Genomic DNA, 23394 nt, shown 5'->3' with positions numbered 1-23394 from the left:
AATACAAAAGAAAAAATAGATAAATAAAAAAAAGGTGGGGTTGTTAGGGTGGGCCCTAATCCAATGTGGCTGGTGTCCTTATAAGAAGAGATTAGGACACAGAAAACGCAGACAGAAGGACGATGGTGTGAGGACTCAGCAAGGAGGTATCCACATGCAAGCCAAGGAGAGAGGCCTCAGAAGAAATCAAGCCTGTGACATTATCATCTTGGACTTCCAGCCTCCAGAACTGTGAGAAAATAAATTGCCATTGTTTAAGCCACCCAGTCTGTGGCATTTTGTTACAGAAGCCCTAGCGCATGAATACAATCAAGAAAGGAAATCATACTTAGTGAGGGTGAAGGACTTGCCCAACACTGTACAGCTCATTAGTAATGCGTTAATCACATTCTGCCTTGTGATCACTCTTTTATGTTGCTTGCTGACTCTTGCAACTGATTTAACTCATTTATTATTCAACTTCTTGAATGTTTGGGTCTTGTCACTCCAATTGGCGCACAGTGCAAGGGCCCCGTCTTACCCTCAGTATTCCCAGACTTCCTAGCTAAGCAGCCAAGCTTGGTGCTTTTTGATAATAAGTTTTCGATTTGCTTTTTGTCGTTGTTGTGTGATTGACACATTTGGATGGGTAAAAAGGAGCCTCATGGCTAGGTGCAGTGGTGCAAGCCTGCAGTCCCGGCTACTCAGGAGGCTGAGGCAGGAGGATCGCTTGAGCTTGGGTGTTCAAGGCCAGCATGAGCAACATAATGAGACCCCTTCTCTAAAAAAAAAGATAAATAAAATAAAAGGAGCCTGATCCCCAAGAGACACATGCAAAAAGGCCACCATTTCCAGAAATGGAATATGACCTATCTCCAAATCTCCATATATAAACATCGAGATGACTGGCGAAGGCATCATGGAAGGCAATGATGCACAATGTTTGAAGTTAGGATTGTCCATTAAGGAAAAAAAGGAGTGTGTGTGTATGTGTGTGTGTGTGTGTGTGTGTGTGTGTGTGTGTGTGTATACACATGTGCATGCATTGGCAGTCAGGAGTTGAGGGAGAGGCCTGTGGGGAACTGTGGCTGTAACTTCAGAGTAGCCCCTTTAAATGGAAGGGGCCTAAAGGCACTGAGCAGGCAGGTGGCTTATGCCGGAGGCAGACGACCCAACGAGAGATGCAGACAGACTGGAAACAGGCCTAGCTCCTGAGCACCAGCCCACTCCCTCAAGCAGACACACAAACATTTCACAGAGGACATGCCTATGGGACAGCGCCCCCAGTGCCCAGTCACACTCAGGAAGGAGGACACTTCTGCAGTATTATACAACAGGGTGGTGGATGGAATGAGGTGCAGCTCTTCTGGAAGTGAGAGCAAACCCCATTGGATTAATTGTAAAATTTCCTCTAGATTTCCCTGCCGACACACATCCACAGTTTAGTGCAGGTTGGTCTCTCCTGTCCCACAGGGCAATTCTCAAACATGAGCATCGCCTGCTTAAGATGCTTAACTCTGGAGATTCACCGAAGTGGCTTAATGGCTTAAGGTACTTTGACAAGGTGGTTTCAATGTACATACAGTGGGCAGAGCAACACTGCTGAGCCCTCCTTCCCTCTTGATGCATTCAGCAGGAGGGCTCCCGTGTACTCGACCCCAAGCAGCTGTGAGCAGAAATGGACATGAATCTATTCCTGCAGCTTACAAGTGCCTGCCACCTACACACCAGGATGTAACAGTGGTGTTCTTTGGGTGATTATTTTTCTACAGGTGATTTTTTTCCTTCCTTTTTCTTGTATTTTCTAATTTCCTACTTTGATCAACATATATTACTTCATTAAAGTATGAAATAAAACACTTTATTTATTTATTATTTTTTTTGAGACAGAGTCTCACTCTCTTGCCTGGGCTAGAGTGCCATGGCATCAGCCTAGCTCACAGCAACCTCAAACTCCTGGGCTCAAGTGATCCTCCTGCCTCAGCCTCCCAGGTAGCTGGGACTACAGGCACGTGCCACCGTGCCTGGCTAATTTTTTTTCTATTTTTACTTGTTTGGCTAATTTCTTTCTATTTATGGTAGAGACGGGTTCTTGCTCTTGCTCAGGCTGGTCTTGAACTCCTGAGCTCAAGCAGTCCTCCCGCCTCAGCCTCCCAGAGTGCTAGGATTACAGGCGTGAGCCACCACGCCTGGCCTAAAACACTTTATTTTTAACAACTATTACCTTCTGCTTGCTAGTGTGTGTCCTAAATTTCTTCTTAAGGTTTTAGTTTCAAGAATTGGGAATAGTTACATGTTAAGCTATATATTGGTCTGGGTCCAATCAGGAGACAGAAACCACACAGTAATTTAAACAAAAGAAGCTTAATATAAAGAAGTATTAAGGTATGAAAGGAGAGTAAACATAAAGGTATAAAGACAACTCTAAAGGTCCCCTAAGGCTGAGGGGGAGTACTCGAGGGAAGGACAACATGGAAGGGGAGCTCCTTCCTCAAGACTGGGGTCCAGACCTCCTTGGAGAAGGTATGGTTGCAGCCCATTGGGTGGCAGAGAAGTTTGCCCAGGGCAGAGCTGCTCCACAGTTTTGGGCAAACAGGAAACAATCTTTAAGGATGCAGGTGAACTGAGGCTGGTGAGAGGGAATCAGAGCACCACTATGGGTATAAGGCCTAGAGCACATGGTGTCCACCTCAGGAAAGTACAAGATGGTGGTCACCAGGCCTGCGCCAGGGCTGCGAGGTTACCAAGGGACTGCTCTAGGCATGCAGCTGGAGCAGGGTACCACAGGATGTTCCCATACACCTGGACCACTAACTACAAGTGGCAAGAAACAGCAAACAGCACAGCAGACAGGAACCAAGAAGAGAAGCCCTTCCTCCTGCAATGTTGCTCCAGCACCCTCTACTGGCAAGCTTTAATATTGGGCTCGTTGTCAGGTAGCAAATTCTTAGAGCACATCATTCCAGAGGAGTACTGCAGGGTGAATTTGGAGCTATGAGGCAATAAATTGATGACTGGCATAAGCTGTTATCAGTCATTAGAACAGGGGTTGGCAAGCTTTTTCTGTAAAGAGTCTGATAGCAAATAGTTTATGATTTGTGAGTCATCCAGTCTGTCCAAACTACTCAAGCCTGCCTTTATTGTACGAAAGCAGTATAGGCAATTTGTAAAAACATAAGCATGACTGTGTTCCAATAAAACCTGATTTATAAAACCAGCCAGTGGATTTGGCCCACAGATCATAGTTTAACAACTCCTGATGTAGAACTACAGAGTGAAAACATCTCTGTTATGCAAACAGGATTATGTTGAGAGGAAGGGGACCAAGCACAAGTGCACAGAGCAGGGGGTGGGGGGCTGAGCAAAAGGAATTTAAGTGGAGATGATAATGTCTACATTTTAGGGGGTTTTGTCTAGATTAGTGAGCTATTGTATTAAATTATCTAACAGTATACTTAATAAATTATTATCATCTCTAAGGGTCTGTATAAGGCAAAATAACAGTCCATATTGTGCCTTCCTCTTTTTTTTTTTGAGACAGAGTCTTGCTTTGTTGCCTGGGCTAGAGTGAGTGCCGTGGCATCAGCCTAGCTCACAGCAACCTCAAATTCCTGGGCTCAAGCGATCCTCCTGCCTCAGCCTCCCGAGTAGCTGGGACTACAGGCATGTGCCACTATGCCCGGCTAATTTTTTCTATATATATATATTTTTAGTTGTCCGATTAATTTCTTTCTATTTTTAGCAGAGACGGGGTCTCGCTATTGTCCAGGCTGGTTTCGAACTCCTGAGCTCAGCGATCCACCCGCCTCAGCCTCCCAGAGTGCTAGGATTACAGGCGTGAGCCACCATGCCAGGCCAGTGCCTTCCTCTGTTAAAGACTGGAAGTAGAGGCTCAGAGGGGTCAAGAAACTTGCCTGAAATCACACAGCCTGGCAGAGCTGGAATTTGAATTACCAGTCTGTCTGACTCTTAAGCCCACATTCCTCACCATCATGTCTACTATCCCACTCTTGAGGGGCAGGTGGTGCTCCCAAACTGGGTTGCTTTCTTTACTGGGTATCATAATGAAATTGGATTTAACATCCTTGATCTTTGGCAGGCTAGGACTTCCAACCTGAAGTGAAATCCATCTCCTGAAATGTCCCAGGCACTTAAAGATGAGAAGTGACAGATGTCTGACTGTTCAATGGCATCCCATTGATTGCCAGGCCAGTTCTGCTGAAGTGGCTTGCTAGGTCAGTGTCCTATTTCAAAGGCCTCTGACCAAGCCCTCTTGTTCCATGACCTTCCCAGATGAAGAATCATTCCTTAATCAAGGGTAGACATTTGTTGGGCTTCCCCTTAAGAACTTGCAAATACTACAGATGTTGATTCTGATCAAGTCTATAAGAGAAGGTTTATTAAAATAAATGGTAACTATTTGATCACTGCTTATTGACAATGTGTTGGCTTAGGTACTTTGCATATAGTCTTTCCAGTTCTGATTACAACCCTGGAAGGTAGGTATTATTGTCCCTGTTTAGCAAATGTGAAAACTACAGGACAAAGATAACACTCACATAGTTCTTTCACTGACACAATTACTTTGAGGGAGGCAATTTCATGGGATTTTATGTAAAGAAGGGAAAAATGAGGTTTGGCGAAATTGAGTTGCCCACCCCACTCATCTCCATCTGAACCCACATCTCACCAGATGCTCAGCTTGGTGTGGAAATACAATGCATGGGATTCACATTAGGATCAGACAGAGCCAGGTCCAAATCCCAGCCTCACCTCTTACTCACCATATGATCAATTGCTCCTTTTCTCTATTGAGAGCAATTCTTTATGGCATTTCTGGATGTCTTGTAAAGGCTTTTGCTCTAGACTATTTTTCAAGGATGGCAGAGGAAAGATTTATTTGTTTTCTAGGATAATAAAGATAATGCCTCCCTCAGGGCAAATGTTGAGCCGGTTTGCTAGTAGCCCCCTTTAAAAAATTAGGGTTTACTGAGTTTGGGGTCACCCAGCTGTGACACAAACCCACTGTATGTGCAGTATCTACCTGGGCCTACCTCTCCATGGCCCATGGGACTTACAGAACAAGGGGAGTCAACAAAAAATATGACTTCATGCTGCCTGCTGGGTCATGAGTAACACGAAGTCCTTTGTTTCTGACCCCGGAGGCTCCTGTCTTCTGCCAGCATCTATGTAGCAGGTTAACTTGTCAGCATGTAAGTAGGGTAAAATTCCAAACCCTTCACTATTCTTTTGTGTTTGTTTGTTTTTGTTGTTTGTTTATTTGTTTGTTTGTTTTGAGATAGAGTCTCTGTCACCCCAGCTAGAGTGCAGTGGTGTCATCATAGCTCACTGAAACCTCAAACTCTTGGACTCAAGTGATCCTCCCGCCTCAGTCTCCCGAGTAGTTGGGACTACAGGCCCGTGCCACTGTGCCCAGCTAATTTTTCTATTTTTAGTAGAGACTGGGTCTTCCTCTTGTTCAGGCTGGTCTTGAACTCTTGATCTCAAACAGTCCTCCTGCCTTGGCCTCCCAGAGTGCTAGGATTACAAGCGCGAGCCACCATTCCCAGCCTCACAATTCTTAACACTACCACCCAAATGTCAAGAGAATCAGTAACTCTCACTTTCTCACCTCCCATTGTACCTCACCTTCCTGCACTTAGGCATCTGCCCAAGTACAATACTGAGCCATTTTTGCCAACATCACCAAAGACAGATAGCTGCCAGTTTCAGTGGGTATTTGACTCCAATTTGGACTTCTGCAGCCCTTTAACACTAGGGGCACATTTTCCTGAAGTGCCCCACTGTTAGCTTACATGGACCACACTTTGCTGCCTGTATTTACTGGTCCCCTTCATGGACTCCTTTTCCCTTGGCAGCCCCATCAATACCCTGCCAACCTCTCTCATCTCTCCACTGGCCCTCCCTGAGCTCGTTTGCTCACACTGTTGGTTTTAGGAACTGTGTATATGGCGATGATGCCCTAGTTCTAGCTCTGGTGCGGACCTCTGACACAACTCATTGGCCACCTGCTGAGCAGCTCCATCTCAAACTCAAGTGGTTTAAAAAGGAACCCGTCCTTCCCTGGCCCTCCACTCCAGCTAATCCTCCCTCCTGGGTCCACTCTGCTTGTGGTATATGCGGCACCCCCCTTGCTTCAGGCAATCACCCTTTGAGTATTGCTTCTTTAACTCTCTGTTTCCAGAATCCATACCTGCTCCCCATCAGGCCCATTCCTCCTACTTTTGTTGCTGCTCTGGTCCTAATCCTTCCTGCCTGGGGTGACTGCAGTGTCCAACTAACTGGGCTTCCTGTCTCCTCTTGGCCCTCCTCTGGCCATTGTAGCCAGAGTTATGTTCCTAAAATATACACCAAATCATGTCATTTCCCTGATTAAAACCCTTTACTTTCTCGTCACAGCCTACCTGACGATGTCAAGGTTATTTAACACAGAGCTCCCTGTGCTCTCTAATACTATGTCCCACCCACCCCCGAAGCCCCCAGGCTCCGGTATTCCTCCCATCTGCCTCCTATGGCCACTACCACTCAAAATGGAAAGAGGTGGGGAGGAGATGTCTCAAAATAGACTCACCAAATGGCACTCACGGGTTATAATTTTTATTATCTGAAACCAGAGTCATAACGTGTTGCATTAAACACTAGTCACACATGTTCTGCCTGCCTCAAACCCGTATGAGTGTTCTTAGTTTTTCTTTAAAAAATAATTATAGTTTGCATCAGACACCATATTTCTACCCAATTATTTGCTATCAAGTTTGCTCCTCGAGGTTCCCTTGAAAAACAAGCTGAGCGATTCCTTCATTCTACCCAGTTGGGGTGCTGAAAAAACTGGGGTTTCTTGGTGACATATCTATTTATGTCTATATCTATCTATATATGTGTGTAGTATAATACACATAATTATATATATATATATATTTTAAACATTTCTCCTTCGTCCTCTAAGCAAACCAACCAACACCCCGGAGTGTCCACCAGGAGGCGCCGAGGCCAGTGTGAGACCTGCGGTACCTTCGCGGTTGTAGAGGTGGAGATGGATGCCGCAGCGATGGAACCCGGCTTCCTTTTCACAGAATCAGTGTGAGGGAAGGGAGCAGAGCCGCGTTATTTCAGGGGGACTTTGTCGCACTCCCCCTCCTGCATGTAAGCAGTGTCTGGGGTGTGTGCGCCCCGCTCGCGGACCCCATGGAGAGACCCCGGCGGCGGCAGCTGGAGCTCCTTTCGCGCCTGCAGCCGGCAGTAACCCGACCCGGCCGGCGCGGAGATTGAAGCAGCGGAGGGGACAGCAGCAAGCTGCGAACAAAAGCCCTTGGCGCGGGGCCGGAGCCCAGGACGTGGGGTAAGCGAACCGATCTTGGACAGGGGAGCTGCGGGCACTGGCGCGACCGAGCTCGCCGCGCTCCAGAAGCCCACCCCACGGGGATGCGGTGGGGGAACTCGGAGGGCACCTGAGGCTGGGCATCTGAATCAGACTGGGGTGGATGGTATCGTTAGCACATTCAGACTTGGAGGAGGTCGGGTGCATCTGGGAGGACCCAGGCGCCTTCTCAATCCCCCGCGAACACCAGTGGACGGGTGGGGGGTAGGGGCGAAGGAGGCGGGCAGAGCCCCTAGCAAGCCCTGCCCAAAGCTGGGGCAAGAATTGCCCACCCCTCCCGGAAAGGCCTTTGGGGATTTCTCTCAGCCCTTCCATCACCCGTGGTCCCCGCGCCCGGGTCTCCTTTGGCAGTGGGAAATCAACCATAAACTTCTCCCTTTAGCAAATGAGATCCTCTCAGCAATGCAGTTTGGGATGAACAGGCCTCTTCCTTTTTTGTTCCTGCAAAGCTGCATCCCAGCAGCCCGCCTAAGGTACAAACAAATACGCTAATCCTCCCGGGAATCCTCCAGCGCCTCCCTCGCTGGCTGCTGCCTGCACCTCGGTCTTTTCATTTTAACTTGCAGCATGCAGGGGATGCATCTAGCGGGCCAGGCGCCCAGAGGAGCCTCGCCACAGGCCTCCGCCCTGCATTCCCGGGGCTCAGGGAGATTGAGGCTGCTCTCTGAGCACGAGGGCTCGCCCCACCCCCATCCCTGCCCAGCGCCCAGCCCGGGTCTTCCGGCATCGGTTTTATGATTTACGTTCCAACAGGCTTCTGAGCCTAATCCGAAAGCGGATTAAATTGGGAGGGGGTGAATACGGATGAGGAGGGGGGAACAGCTCTCAAATATATTCCTTGATGTCCTGCCTTGTCATCTGCAGAGATCCCAACAAAGGACGGGGCTCAGCCATGGTGGACCCGGTGCCTGAAGAAGAGAAGGCGGGAGCCGAGCCCGCTGGCTCGGGAGAGGACGGGGCCGCAGCGTCCGTCCCCCCTGACGCCCAGGGCGCCCAGCAGCCCGCAGCCGCCTCGGCCTCAGCCTCGGCCTCCGCGGTGGTATCCCGCAAGGCTGAAGTCCCATGTGCAGCAGAAGGCGGGCGGCGGGAGCAGTCCCCACTGCTGCACCTCGACCTCTTCAACTTCGACTGCCCGGAGGCGGAGGGCAGCCGCTACGTGCTGACCAGTCCCCGCTCGCTAGAGGCCTGCGCCCGCTGTGCCGTCAAGCCGGTGGAGCTGCTGCCACGGGCCCTGGCCGACCTGGTGCGCGAGGCCCCGGGCCGCTCCATGCGGGTGGCCACTGGCCTGTACGAGGCATATGAGGCGGAGCGGCGCGCCAAGCTGCAGCAGTGCCGGGCCGAGCGCGAGCGCATCGTGCGTGAGGAGAAGCGGCGCCTCTTCACACCGTTAGGCCCCGCGGCCGCCGCGGTTTCGGCTCCGAGCGCGGGCAGCAGCAGCAGCTGCAGCAGCGCCAGCCTCCCGGCCTCGCCCGCACCGCGTGCGGCCCGCAAGGCATCCTCCAGTCCCTCCCCGGCCCGGACCCAACCTCCGCCAGCGGGTTCTCGGACAGGCAGGAAGAGCCACTCACTGGACTCGCTGTCCCGCCGGCGTGAGGGTGCGCTCAGCTCCGAGTCCGGCGCGTCGTCATCGTCCTACAGCGGGGAGAGCCTGCGGGAGCTTCGCTGGCCGCCGCGGGCTTCGGCCAGGAACAGCTGTCCGGCGGGGTCGGCGTCCTCCGCCCTCAACCCTCTGGGCCGCCCATCTGCCCTGGCCCTAGTTCCGATCACAGGCCGAAGCTTCAGCCTGGGTGACCTGAGCCACTCGCCGCAGACTGCCCAGCACGTGGAGCGCATTGTACGCCAAGTGCGTGCAGAGCGGGGCCTGCGCGGGGTGCCGGAGCGCGACCGGAAGATCGCGGCGCTCATGCTGGCGCGGCACCAGGAGGAGCGCCTGTTGCTGGAGCAGCGCGCCGCGGCCCACGGCCAGTGGGAGCAGCAGCGCGTGCGCGCCGAGCAGCGGCGGGAGCGCGAGGAGCGCGAGAAGCAGCGCGCCCTGGAGCAGGGCCGCCGAGCCTGGGCTGCGCAGGTGGAGGAGCGGCGGGGTCGCCGCGGCCGTGAGGAGCGCGAGGTGGCGCGGCGGCGGCAGCGACAGTACGAGCGCAGCGAGGAGCGGCGGCGGGAGCTGACGGAGCGCCAGGGCCTGCTGCGGCGAGAGAAGGCAGAGCGCGCGGCCCGGGAGGACCGGCTGCGCAAGCAGCAGCAGGAGCAGAACCTGAAGCAGCGGGAGGAAGGCCTGCAGGAGGGGCGCGAGCGGGCCGAACAGGTCCGCAGGGAGCGCGCCCAGCGTGCGGCGCGTGCCAAGCAGTGGCAGGAGGGCCAAGTGCAGAGGGAGAAGCGGGAGCTGAGCCGGGCCGAACGAGCGCGCCACGAGGCGCTGAGGCAGGGCCGGGCCCGGCAGCAGCAGCAGGAGCGAGAGGGCCTGCGGAGCTCCCTGGAAGCCAGTTTGGGCCGCGCACAGGAGAACTATGAGCATCTGGTGGAGCAGCGCACCCGGGAGCTGCGGGAGCGGGCCCGGCGAGAGGAGCTGCAGGGTCGGCGGGCCAAGGAGGCGGCCGAGCGCAAAGAGCGGGAGCATCAGGCGCACCTGGAGGCGCTGGCCCGGGCAGGGGAGCGACGGCTGCAGCACGCGGCGCAGGTGGCCGAGGAGGCAGTGCAGCAGAAGGCGCGGCGCGTGGGCCAGAGCCGGCTGGAAAAGGAGCGGGCCCAGCGCGCCAACAAGGAGAAGGTGGAGAGGGACGAAGATTGCCGCCGGCGAGAGCTGCTCCAGGCCATCGGGCGCAAGCTGGAGCGCAGTGAGCAGCTGTCGCGGGAACGGCGCAGCGCGCTTGAGAGCGCCCGCTCCACAGCCCGGGCCTCCTTCCACGTGCGCGAAAAGGTGCGTGAGGAGACCAACACGCGCTCCTTCGACCGCATGGTGCGGGAGGCCCAGCTACACGCCAGCCTGGACCGCAAATGACTGCAGCTCTTTGCCAGCCAAATTGGCACGCACAGCCCTGTGGGGCCTCCCTTGGCCACTTGGACTATCCGTGGGAGTCCCACTTGGAGCGAAACACCGTACCCTCTCCAGGCTGCTGACCAATGAGGCAATGAGAGGATGAACATGTGGGACCTGTCAGCCGGCCCCCCTTTGTTTTTAAAAACTTGTTTGGAGATGACATAGCACAATCTGCCCACATCCACCCTTGGTGGCTCCTGCTGCCAAACTTCCCTATGTGTTTCTTGGGCCGGAATAGAGAGGAGCTGGGGGAAAGGGGCTGGTTGAGACTGGGGAGAGGGTCCCCTAGGAGAGAGCGCAGAAGTGGTTGCCCCCACCCCTTGTGCAGCAGTCGCCCGAAGCACCTTTCTTATATTGGTGTCTGAGACGACTCCTTGGCTCACCTCCATCTTTCAAAATATGGCAAGTCGCACAAAGCGTGGAGGCCTCCCAGAAAAGCACAGCTCTTCCAAAGTGTCAAGCCACGCCCAAGTGACCCCAAAAGCTATTGATTTGTGTATATTTGACTCTTAATCGGCCACCTGAGCAAATTCTCATCTTAGTTCTGATAGATTTTCAATTGAGTCCCCCAGGTTTTCTAGTTAGACAATCATCTGTGGATAATGTTCAATTTGTGTCTTTTCCCCCCTGGCTCCTTATTCTACCAAGTGTCGCAGGAAATTGCTTGGTTTGGTGATGCTGTTTGGCTTTAATGGAAGCCTCCAGCCCCTGTAGGAGGCAGTTCCTTCAGCAGCAGTGTTCCACCTAACTAAGCTTCCTTGCAGGGTGGTTTCAGAGGAGGCGGTGCCTGATGCCACCTCCCAGAGTGGGGCCCACTCCACGAAGATAGCAGCCATGCCTTAAGAAGCAGCACTACCTTATGTGCCTGCCCAGGCCATTCCTGCCTAAATCTCCAGCCTTGGATGCAGTCTCAAGGGTGGGCCCCAGAGAGTTAGGAGTGTAGGATTCCCTCTGTGAAGGAATCGTCTCAACTGCTCTAAGGACAATTAGGGTATCCTTGGCTGCTTCACTGTGGTGGCTGGAGAGCTGGAATTACCTCTTGTTGAGAGTTGTGCTCGCTATTGTTGGCAGTATATCTCCTTCCCCCACCCCCAGGAAAAAGAGAGTCTCCCCTTAAGTTTCCTGGTATCCTCTCACCTACAATTGAAAGTATTTAGTTGGTTTCTCCATGCCTCACCTTTCCCATCAGTACTCCTCTCCTGGTACTGCAAGGTCTCCTGGATCCAAAGCACCGCTTCAGTATTATTTGTTGGTCTTCTTTGTGCCTTTCTTAACCTGGAGTTGGGAGGCAGGCAGACTGCTGTTAGCCTAGTTTGTTTCTGGGAATATGGATTCCTGGCATTGGAAGAGGCAGTGCATCAAGGACAGATGGTCATTTAGCCTCTGGGGGGAAATACTTGTAATACCAAGCCACTCCCTGATCCAAAAGGTCGAGTTCAGTTGTCATCAGGCAATTTTAACCCTTAAGAGTGCTTCCATCTTGTGAAGCTGAAATTGGATGCCTGCCATATCCACCCATCGACTCTGCCTTCATCAGGGAAGGTGGGAAGTAAAACATCACTTTTACATTAAATCAGGATCAGTAAGTTAAAAGTTACTAAAAAAACCAAAAAAGGAATCAGGGTAGACAACTACGACATTAGATATATTTCATGTATGTTCTACTGGGCAGAATTGTCCCTAAAAAGGCTGGTTATTTTACACACACGTGCGCGCACGTGCACACACACACACACACATACACACACACACTTCATCAACCCTTCACCCCAACCCATCACATGCCATCACGTATAAAAGAAGTATTGTGTAGAAGGATGTAGTCCTTTGGTGTTATGCTTAAGATGTTGTGAAACCAGAAAAGTAGCTGTGTACCAAGGTTTATTTCTTGAATGAGTGAATTTTTCCCTAAAATTTTCTTGTTGGTAACCAGGTTGTCAGTGAGTTGTAATAATTGGTGTTGTCTGTGAGTCAGGAACCTTTAACTAAAAGGATAATTTGATTCTGGTTCTTACCTTGTGGTTCCTAAGTTGGTAATGGGCTTTTGAAACCATCATAGAAATTTTCACCCTAAAACCACTTACTTCCAAAGTGTGTGCATTTGTTTGAGGAGACAATCTGATTTTTTGAATAAGGCACTAAAAGCTAAATAGGTGATCTTACTTGACCTTTACCCAGTTTGTTTTCTGACTTACTGAGTGACTTTAGGTAGATCACCTCTCTGTGCCTTGGTTTCCCCTCCTATAGAATGGGGATCATAATTTCTGCCCTCCCTTTCACACACGCACTGTGAGGAAGAGTCAAAATCCAAGTGGTGTTCCCAGCTCTACCACTCTGAAACTGCAGGTGCAATTGCTAGAAATAGGAAGGGTCACGTGACTGTACTATGGCTAGAGAGTGTGATGTACTGTCATGACCTGGTGCAGAAAGGAGTGGTCTTGAAAAGCACATTGTGTATTATAGTGTCACATGTGATGCAAAGGCCCAGGCCTGAATGTCACCGAATTAGAGGTTTGTACGTGGAAGCACTGTGTAAAGGCAAAAAACTTTTAGATTCTTAAAAAAATAGACATCAATATAGCCAAGTAGAATTAAACAGAAACAGAAGTCAAACCTAGTGACAGTAAAGAATAGTTCCTCCAAATTCCAGATCATCCACTAGAATATAAACCCACGTCTATATTTTAGAATAAGTGTCCATGTTGCTTCCTGAGGAGGAGCAATTTCCAGAATCTCTGTTGGACCCTTTATTTATATTCTTTCCTTTGAAGCAATGCCAGAGAGGAGAGTTGTTTCTTATTCTGAAGTGCAGAAAGAGAACATTGGAAGGGGAACAGGGATGGTGGGTGGAGAATGGTTCCTGATGCATATTCTGCTGGGCAGAACCGTCCCTAAATGACATTCTAACAAATGCTCAGAATTTGCCTGAGAGCACCATGCTGGAAGTTTTCCTACCATCCAGGAATTGCAGCCTTGAAGTGGCCATAGACCTTCCCAATTGCCCTCTTGGGATATCCCCTTGTTCGGAAAAGAGAGAATGTGAAGTGGGGCAAGGAGGGATGGGAAGAGTTGGAAGAAACTGTAGTTGGAATCACTACCAAGGAAACAAGCAGGACAAAACCATTTCAAATGAAATCATCGGTGAAGCTTAGTCCAGTGTCCTGCTCAGGCAGTGACCAATGCCTACACCATATCCGGACAGGAAGATGGAGGTTTCCTTTTGAAAGCACACAGACTGTGAGTCTCCACTGGGGCTAGTAACCAGGATTTGCCAAAGGCGAAGAGTGTGGCATAGTGAAGATACATGAGAATACAGTTTGTGTTCAAGCCATTCTTTACAGTCCACCACTTACCATTTCTTCTTCTATAAAATGTCCACTGAAACAGAGATGATTCTATAGCTAAGAAGCTATATCTTGTTTACCATCGAATCCCCTATAACCCATGCTTTCACATCTCACAGAAATACTGGATGGTGAGAGCGATAGAGGGATGGATGAACACACAAATGGTGCAGAGGAAATGTGTATAGATCAGGTAGGCAGGACTCCATTCATTCAACAAATTCTTTGAGCCTCCTATGTGCCAGGCATGGCTCTTGGTGCTGGGGAAATAGTCTCTCTGATCACTGGGCCCTGGGGACCCTGTGTGCTGCGATGTCATGAGCAGACATCTTTGTTTCCATGATGGGCTTAACTACCTTCAAACCTTTTCCATTTCCTGGGGACAAGCCGTCCACCATTATCTAATCACTGTTGCTCTCTTTCCCTTGGAGGAGCCTTGATTAATCAGGTCAAATTCATGTCATGCACTTAATCAGTTTTAAATTACAGTAAAAAAGAGAGGGAGATTAATCACGTTCAAGGGCATTATCTGTCATGCTTTTAAGAGAGGCAGCTTAAATAATGATCATGGACCCAAAGAACCGAGCCTCAGGCAGCACAGAGTCCCAATTCACCAGAGAACCAGCTCCATCATTCAACTGTTCTTGCTGAGATAAGAAAGTCAACATTAAAGAAGTATTTCCAGTTTAAAAGCTCCAACAAAAAGAGATGTCTGGTCAATACTGAATTGATGAGAAGGTTTAGTGAACCGGAATATCCCACTTCTTAAGCCTTCCAGGTAATTGAGCCCATAGACAGACTACGCTAGGTAGACTTGCCTTTTCTCCACGGTGTGACTACATCTCCATCCTTCTTGCCCTAGAGAAATGTTTGGCAGAGGAACATAAGGAAACTTGGCATTTCTTGACACAACCTGGAAAGTGGCTTTCAGAGACCTAGTGGCAGAAAACTCTCAGTTCTAGAAATGTTGTTTAGGCTTTATATGTGGCACATTTGGCTTGGGGTGTCTGGCGTAGCACCCGAATATTACAGCTGAGCACATGCTTTGGTGATGTGTGTCTTCAGACAAGAACACCCATCCATTCCCACACGTGCTCTGTTATGCAGAGCCCTGGCATTCTCCCTACATGCAGCTCTCCCAGCCCCGTGCATCTCCTCAACCATCCCCCAGGTCTTCACTACTACCCCCGGTGCTGCTTTGGTTCCCAGCAGGTCAGGGCTGGGACAGCAGGTAGAGTTAGTGTCAGGTGTTAGGATGTAGGACATGAGAGGGTTTCTTTCTGAGAAATGCTGATAACATCATCATTTGCAGTGTTATTACTTCCAAATTCATCAAATACAGTCATGTCCCCCATGAGCACAGAAACCTAACCTAAAGTGATTTTTAAATTAGCTGCCGTTCTGAAGTGTTCATGCCTTTCTTCCTCTCTACTAGTATTGATGGCATGTTTATGTGTTAGACACTCGCTCAATTCATAGGACTATCAGAAAGATGATCCGTATCTACTGTGTTTGAGCACACGTGTGTATGCACACACACAAACACAAACACACATGTGTCCCTACTGATCCCGGCATCAATGTTCTTGCAGCGTTCTCACAAAGGGAGGGAACCTGTAGGCATCTTGTTCTTCCAGGGAAGGATAAGCTCTGGGAAAATGAGCTGCCCCTTGGTGAGGGTCCATTGCTTTCACCTGCCTCCAGCCCCAATGCTCTGACCTGTAAGTGTGGTGTCCACATTTCCCAAATCTACTGCTGAGCTTCATGGTGACAAAGGATTCTCATGCTGCCACTGCACTTGTCCTTCCCAATGTGTTCTCTCAGGGTGAGAGATTGACTGGGAAATGGAATGAGATGCCAAAATGTTGACATTCAGAAACATCTCAGGGTAAGAAAATGACTGACATCCACAAAGTTCTGAAAATCCAGTCCATGTGGTTACCACGCGTTCAAGGCAAAGACTTTGCCAAAGAAGCTTGTGTCTTGGCTTATTCAAACTATTCCATACTCTTCCATAGGCCCCTCTTGTCGCTATAAAATGGAGATACTAGATCCTACTTGGTAGGGAGTTGTTATATCAGTTAATGCTTGGAAAGCAGTTAGCACAGTCCTTGGCAAATAGTATTCAATTCGTGGATACTTTTTTTCTAAACTTGGGAGGATGGTAAAGGAAGGAATGGAGGTAGGTTGAGCTTAAGCCAGGTGGTCCTGGTGGACACCAAGCTTGGATGGTAGCCCTTTCGGGGTTGCCTGTGTCCTTTGCTGTGTAGCAATCCTCCAGCCATTTCAAAGGAAGGGGCTCTGGAATAATGGTGTCCCTGGTAATATGCAGTATTACTGGGATTTGGGGGCAGAAGGTATTAATTTGTTTACCAAATTACCTTGTTTGGCAATAAAATTGACATCTGATGATAATTTTGGGAATTTTATTTTAAGACTTCCTAAATAATGACTAAAATGACAGAATGCTTTAAAATTTGTATATCTTTCTTGGGCAAAAGAGGGTATGCTTCTGTCCTGGTGATACCCAAATTCTGTGGTAGCATCTTTGGCAGAACCAAGTAGAAGAAGTTGTGGGAGAACAACTGCTTTGGGGGGACTGTGGACTGTGGTACCGCAGGATGTGGTGGTACCTGGCAGGAATTCTGGGCCACATGGCCATCTCTACTATGGCAACATGGCAATGAGGAAGAGAGTCCCGGAGACCATGCTGGGAGAGTGCTGATGGGCTCACTGTAGGAGCAGATGCTGGATCAGGAAGGAGAAAGGTGGATGTGCCTTAGCATCTCTTCATCCTCAACAAATGACTTTCTCTGAGGAGCCTCAGCAAATGTCCCCAATCTCCTTTCCAGGCCCTATAGACAGCTGCCTGGAGGTAGATTTCAGGACTGAGTTTGTGGACATCCATTTCCCACTCTGGATGCACATCCTTGCACAGAGGTGCTGAACAGGTAGGCTGGCCCGTGCTGGCTCTCACTGTGCATGGGGAAGTGAGGACGAAGAGTATGCCAAGCTGCCAGGAGCTCTCCTCCTTTGTCACCATTATTCTGCCCTTTGGTACCCTGGGAGGAGGCCCCAGTGGAGCTCAGAGGCCTACTGAGCCCTATTTAGTAGAGTAGGCAAAGCGGGGCTCCCGGGAACATCTGTTTGTTTGAAGAGAACCTGCAGAGTAAGCAAGCAAAGTGATAGCAGAAGGGAACAATTTGCTAATTCTGGGATTGCAGGGGCAATGATAGCTAATAGCTAATGCATACTAAACACTTACACTGTGCAGGTGACTATTTTAAGCACAAGATCTCCATGAGGTAGGTACTATTATTATTCCCATTTGACAAATGAAGAAACTGAGGCACCAAGTTTAAGCAATTTGCCCACAGTAAACAGCTAGTGTTGGGCAGAGGCTTAGACTCAGTCTGGCTATACAGCACATGCTTTTTTTGTTTTCTTTTTTTTGAAACAGAGTCTCACTCTGTTGCCTGGGCTAAAGTGCCATGGCATCCGCCTGGCTCACAGCAACCTCAAACTCCTGGGCTCAAGCGATCCTCCTGCCTCAGCCTCCCAGGTAGCTGGGACTACATGCATGCGCCACCATGCCCAGCTAATTTTTTCTATATATTTTTAGTTGTCCAGCTAATTTCTTTCTATTTTTAGTAGAGACGGGGTCTCACTCTTGCTCAGACTGGTCTCAAACTTCTGAGCTCAAATGATCCTCCGGCTTCAGCCTCCCAGAGTGTTAGGATTATAGGCGTGAGCCACCATGCCTGGCCCAGCACATGCTTTTAACCAGTATGTTCTATTGCTTCTTGGGAATCAGTGGTAATGATATTTTATAACAAAGGGGCCCTCCTGGAGCATCCCAATGCCAGCCATTTGAATTATTGCCCACTACCCCCATGTGTAAAGTCTGCAGGGAGAAAGCTCAGACTTCATTTGGACTAGGTGGCACTAAGGGTGGACTGAGACTCATTGCCCAGAAGCAAGATAGGGGACTCTGGTGCTGCCCCTAAAGCTCACCACATTTTGGATGGTGTATGTTCTAAAGCAGAGGTACTCAAAGGGCGGTCTCTGAGCTGGCAGGATCAACATCAGACATTCCATGGGTGGAACACTCAATCTGTGATTTAACAGGCTCTCCAGTGATTCTGATGTACATGCGAGTTTGAGAACCACTGCTCTAGAACTGTGCTTTCCAAAGCAGTAGTCACTAGCCACATGTGCCTAGTTAGATTTAATAATGAAACTAAAAATTCAGCTCCTCAGTCATACTAGCCACATGGCAAGTGTTCAGCAACCACATGTGGTTGGTGGCCACCAATTGGACAGCACAGATATAGAATATGTCCATCATCCCAGAAAGTTCTATTGGGTAGCCCTGCTCTAGAACCTCGCAATTCCAGGAGTGTGGTCCACAGGGCAGTGGCAATTGGCATCACCTGGAAGTTTGTTAGAAATGAAGAGCTCAGGCCCCAACCTGGACCTTCTGAATCTAAATCTGCTTTTTTTTTTTTTTTGCAAGGTTCCCATGTGATTACTGTTGCACATTAAAGTTTGATAAGCATTGTTCTGGAAGGCAAGTCCTAATCAAGCTCAGTTTGTATGTGTGACAAACTGCCACTGGCAGGTTCTCCTTGCCTCCTCTAACTCCTTGTTCCTTGGCAACTCTTTCCCTCCTGGCAAATCTGTGTCATTTGAGGCTGGGCTCCAACTTCCTAGGCCACCATATCATGATATTTTGTTTTATTTATTTAATTTTTTAGGAATAAATAGTTTTTATTTGGCTCAGACCAGGAGCCATGGATCTTGAGGACCTCTATGTATTTGTCAATTTTCTTCTCCACATTCTTTTTTTTTTTTTTTTTGAGACAGAGTCTCACTCTGTTGCCCGGGCTAGAGTGCCATGGCATCAGCCTAGCTCACAGCAACCTCAAACTCCTGGGCTCAAGTGATCCTCCTGTCTCGGCCTCCCAAGTAACTGGGACTACAGGTACCCACCAAGATGCCCAGCTAATTTTTCTATTTTTAGTAGAGATTCGGTCTCGCTTTTGCTCAGGCCGGTCTCGAACTCCTGACCTCAAGCAATCTTCCCACCTCAGCCTCCCAGAGTGCTAAGATTATAGGCGCGAGCCACCGCTCCCGGCCTATTCCCCATGTTCTTTACAGCTGCTTTCTGTAGCCTTATGAGTTGTTTATTCTTCTAGTAGTGATCTTGGACTTCTCCTTCCTCTTCTTCAGGGTGGCTGTCACTGTCTGGTACCAACCTCATAAACCAGGCGTCTCAGGTAGAGACTTTCTCGTAGGCTTCACGCACACAACCTTGAGGGCAGCAAGAACCACCATCCACTTTTTCTTGTCATAGGACAGTGGGATCCCTTCAAACACCTGAGGTGGTCCAGGGCAGCCTGGCCTCCCTTGGTCTTGTGCGGCAGCGTGCCTCGCAGGCACAGTCTGCCAAAAGCTGCTGCTGGGGGCCTGGGAATGGTAGGGGCATAGAGCAGGGTTGGTGTTCATCCCCTTGCAGAGGAAGGTCAGGTACTTTAACTTGTTACTGTAGAAATTGCTAGAAATGTTGATGCCCTCATAGCACACAACAACCACCTTCTGGCCCAGCAATACCTGCTTGGCCACGATGGCTGCCAGGGAGCCCAGGAGATGGCTTTAGCCATCAAGCACCAGGACCTGCCCCTCCACCATCTTCAGCAGCTGCCTGGGCAGATCATGATATTTTAGAGCTTGAAGGGAAATTAGGTACCATCCATCTATTTGTTCATTTGAATGATACGAACAAGGCCCCTCGCCTGGCCAGAAATTGTGCTCTAGACCCTCTGCGCATTCTGATCTTATTGGAGTGGTTGCAAGTGTCCAGGACTTGGCTTCCAACTATCCCTAGGTATGCGGTTTTCTAGAAGATGTCTTCCTGCTGAAGGCAAGGGAGAAAAGCTATCCATTAGAGCAATTTAATAAAAATCTCTCCTTTGCTGTCTCCACCTTTGGGCTGTCAGCCACCTGTTTTATGTTCCGGGTGTCCCCTGTATTCAGTACTCCCAGTTATAAATGGCTACTCCTTCTTCATACGCTGGTGCTCATTTTCATTATCATGTGAAGCCAGGAGTTTTCACCAGAAAGTCCGCAGTTCACCTGCGTCCTTCCTGCAAAGGGCAATCTAGTGGGCTGGACTTTGTCTCACCTGATACACATGTGGCATCTACCAGACAAGCCTCTCCTGCATTTTGTTTGAGATTCACAACAAAAGGATATTAAAACTGAAGCTGTTTAATTGTTTGATGTGGATCTGGCCAAAAGCTCTGGCCCTAGGTTTCACAGTCTGGTCGAGAGTTCTGCCTGGGCTACCACCTCCTGCAGCCACAAAAAAAGTGGGAACAAATGAAAAGGAAGGAAGGAAGTGAGCAAAACTTCTCCGGGAAGAGAAAGAGCTGGTTTATGAAAGGTTATTAAAATAAGTAAAAGCATCTTTATGTTCAAGAAAGAAAAAATTGCAGTGAGATCATAGGAATAAAGGAGGGAAATAAAAAAGGAAAGTGGCTGGGAAATACTAAGATGAAGCCACAGATAGAAAAATTCAGGTGGGATATATATCCTGTGAGTCTGAAGCTGGCTAAATAAGTCCATGCCTCCACAGAAAATAAGAAGCCCGTCCCCAAGCCATCTTAAGGCAGCTGAAGCAAGGTCCAGGGAGGAAAGGAGAGGGCAGGTGCCTCTTAACCTGATAGTTGCTATTTAGGTCCTGACGCAAACTATGTTCATAGTCTATAGGTGTCAGATGTATATAGATAAGGGTGGGCAAGGGCTTTCCAAAAGTTTCCAAAACTTCTAGTAAAAAGAATGTACGAGTAATAAAAATGTATAGTTTCTTGTGCTTATGATCAAACGAGTTAACCAATCTTTGGAATCCATTAGAAGGTACCTTTGTGATGCCTCTTCTGGCTGTGGGCACCAGGATGGATCTAGTCTCAACCTCAAGGAGCAGAAAACGTGTACAAATCTTCTCAAGGAAAAGACAGCATGCTCTGTAACTGAGGACATGCTTGGTAGCATGTATATCATTTGGAAAGTGAAGGCCTGAGGTGTACACAGAGTGCCAGAATTTAGAATGATTTAAAAGGTAAAATAGGTTGTATTTATCAGGGAAGAGAAAATCTCCTGTTGGTCTTCTTTAATGTTCTTATCTAAACCTGATGAAAGTTGCCAAATTGCCTTGAAGCTTTTGGTTAGCTTGAACACTATGAAATTGTCAATATTCAAGTGTGGTTTTTTTTGGTTTTTTTTTTTTTTGAGATAGTCTTGCTCTGTTGCCCGGGCTAGAGTGCTGTAGCGTCAGCCTAACTCACAGCAACCTCAAACTCCTGGGCTCAAGCAATCCTTCTGCCTCAGCCTCCCGAGTAGCTGGGACTACAGGCATGCGCCACCATGCCCGGCTAATTTTCTAATTTTTTCTATATATTTTTAGTTGTCCAGCTAATTTCTTTCTATTTTTAGTAGACACAGGGTCTCACTCTTGCTCAGGCTGATCTTGAACTCCTGACCTTGAGCGATCCTCCTGCCTCGGCCTCCCAGAGTGCTAGGATTACAGGTATGAGCCACCACGCCTGGGCAATATTCAGCTGTTTTTGACCTACAAAGCAGCAGACAGTGGGGTGGCAGGTGCCCTAAATGAGCTGTCTGAAGTCCCTGCTGGAACTTGGGTGCCCAGATGGCTGGGGCATCCAGGTCCCATCAGGGGCTGGCACAGACGGTTCCGGGGCAGCCTGCTGGTGTGCATGAGCAGAGGGTGGCTTTTCTGCCTGCACAAAGCGTAAATTTACATCAGTGCGTCTAAATGGCCAAGAGCCCACTTGATCTCTTCCCACAGACTGGGCTGCACAGCAGTTCGTTTCCCTGGAATCTGCAGGCTCTTCTGCAGAGACTGTGACCTTCTGTCTGATGTGAGCTCCAGGAGTCCTGCGGAAACCCAGGCAATCAGCACACTGCTGCCTGCCCAGAATCCCAAACAGCAAACAGCGGGGCAGGCTCCCCGTCCCTTCGCCACAGCGCTGTCCAAGCTTCCCCCGTCCCTGGCACCAGTTCTGTCCTCCAAGAGCCCTTTCTTTCCTCTCATTGTGGCTTTTCTACAAACCCACTTGTTACCGAGTGGCAGAAATACACTCAAAATCCAACAATATGTTTCTAAAACCTTCTCCATGACAACGCAGAGCGGTTTACAGGCTGCCAGAGCTGAGCCAGCCAGCCAGAGGCCCTAGGGGCAGACAGTATACAGACAGCACAGGACAGCCGGGAATGCCAAAATTCTGCCTTAGCAGTAAGGCGGTCTGGGATGAATGTACCTGGGACTCTGGGGAAGCAGTTAGGAGACCTAGTAGACCAGGGAAGCAGTGAGCACATGTCTATAGATGCCCGAGGATGATAATTTACAAACATTTATTTTAGCCCAGAAGCCAAACAGTCCAGGACAGCTTGGACTTCCTTTCTTCTTAAAAGATCTTTTTCAGTTGAACAAGAGGAGGGGAAATTATGAGAAACCAGCAAAGAAGGACTTAGCTTTTGAAATGGGCTGCCGGTGTCTTGTGATGGGACAAGTTCTCTATGACTCTAAAGGGCTGTCCAGATGATGACTCACAGATGTCGTCCCCGGCCACCCGACAACACCCCCAGCCCCAGCTGACGTCGCAGTGGCCAGAGTCCTAATGAGAACGAGAATCCCAACTCTCCCTTCCTCTCTAATATTTAATGACATTAATCCTTAAGGCAGGATGTCAGGCCCAGCAGAGATGCCGCTGGAGACCTGGCATCCACAGAGAAGCACCTTGGAGACGGCTCATTGTTGGGGGGGTCATCAAGAAAAATTAGAAACAAGTGGCCGGGCATGGTGGCTCACGCCTGTAATCCCAACATTTTGGGAGGCTGAGATAGGAGGATCGCTTGAGCCCAGTAGTTTTGAGACCAGCCTGGGAAGTACAGCAAGACCCCATCCCTACAAAATATAAAAAGATTAGCCGGGCGTAGTGGTGCACAACTGTAGTCCCAGCTACTTGGGAGGCTGAGGCAGGAGGATGGTTTGAGCCCAAGAGTTGAGTTTGAGGCTGCTGTAAGCTATGATTGTGCCACTGCACTCTAGTCCGGACAACAAAGTGAGACCTTATCTCAAAAAAAAAAAAAGAAAAATTAGAAATGAGCCAAAGGAGCAAGGTAGGGGCCTGTGAGTGGGAGAAAGGGGTAAAGACAGGAGCCAAACTAGATGGTACCGATTCTCCTTCCTGACTTTGTCCTTCAACTGAGCTTCTTATGGCTGAACCATAAAAGAGAGGCTGGTCGTCCAGATCTCCAGGTAGGGAGAGCTGGTGGGGAGCTGGGGCTTTTTCTGGCTGCACCCCTCCCCAGGTTTCACCCCTCCTGTTTAAGCAGACCCCTCTTCAGGGGTTTGGTCGTTCAATGGTTTGGTTTCAAAATAGGGAATACTGAATGCTCTGAGCTCCAACCTGAGATCAGGAGGCCATGTTCATGTCAGAGGCATTGAAATCAGACCATCTGCCACCACTCAGAGCATCAGGCAAATCCAAACTCAGGAAACCTTAAGCCACTTACCCTGATTCTCCTGGCATTTTCAAATGGTACTAGGGCTCCCT

The 23394-nt window shown here is 49.4% G+C and overlaps 1 protein-coding gene and 1 pseudogene across 1 annotated transcript; one reads left to right on the top strand and one right to left on the bottom strand.

The window, feature by feature from the left end:
• Window positions 1–6999: 6999 nt before the first annotated feature.
• On the top strand, window positions 7000–10373 carry CCDC177 (coiled-coil domain containing 177). Its single transcript, XM_012656152.1, has 2 exons — window positions 7000–7339; window positions 8243–10373. Exons 1-2 carry the CDS (start codon window positions 7038–7040, stop codon window positions 10371–10373), a joined length of 2433 nt encoding a protein of 810 aa, XP_012511606.1. The 5' UTR covers window positions 7000–7037.
• Window positions 10374–16579: 6206 nt separating this feature from the next.
• On the bottom strand, window positions 16580–19447 carry LOC105819742 (annotated as a pseudogene).
• Between the last annotated feature and the right edge of the window lie 3947 nt (window positions 19448–23394).

This window comes from Propithecus coquereli, unplaced genomic scaffold (assembly GCF_000956105.1).
Source record: "Propithecus coquereli isolate 6110/MARCELLA unplaced genomic scaffold, Pcoq_1.0 Scaffold5, whole genome shotgun sequence".
Classification (NCBI taxonomy): Eukaryota; Metazoa; Chordata; class Mammalia; order Primates; family Indriidae; genus Propithecus; species Propithecus coquereli.
Note: the sequence above shows the minus strand (reverse complement) of the source record. Positions and strands in the feature narration are given on the sequence as shown.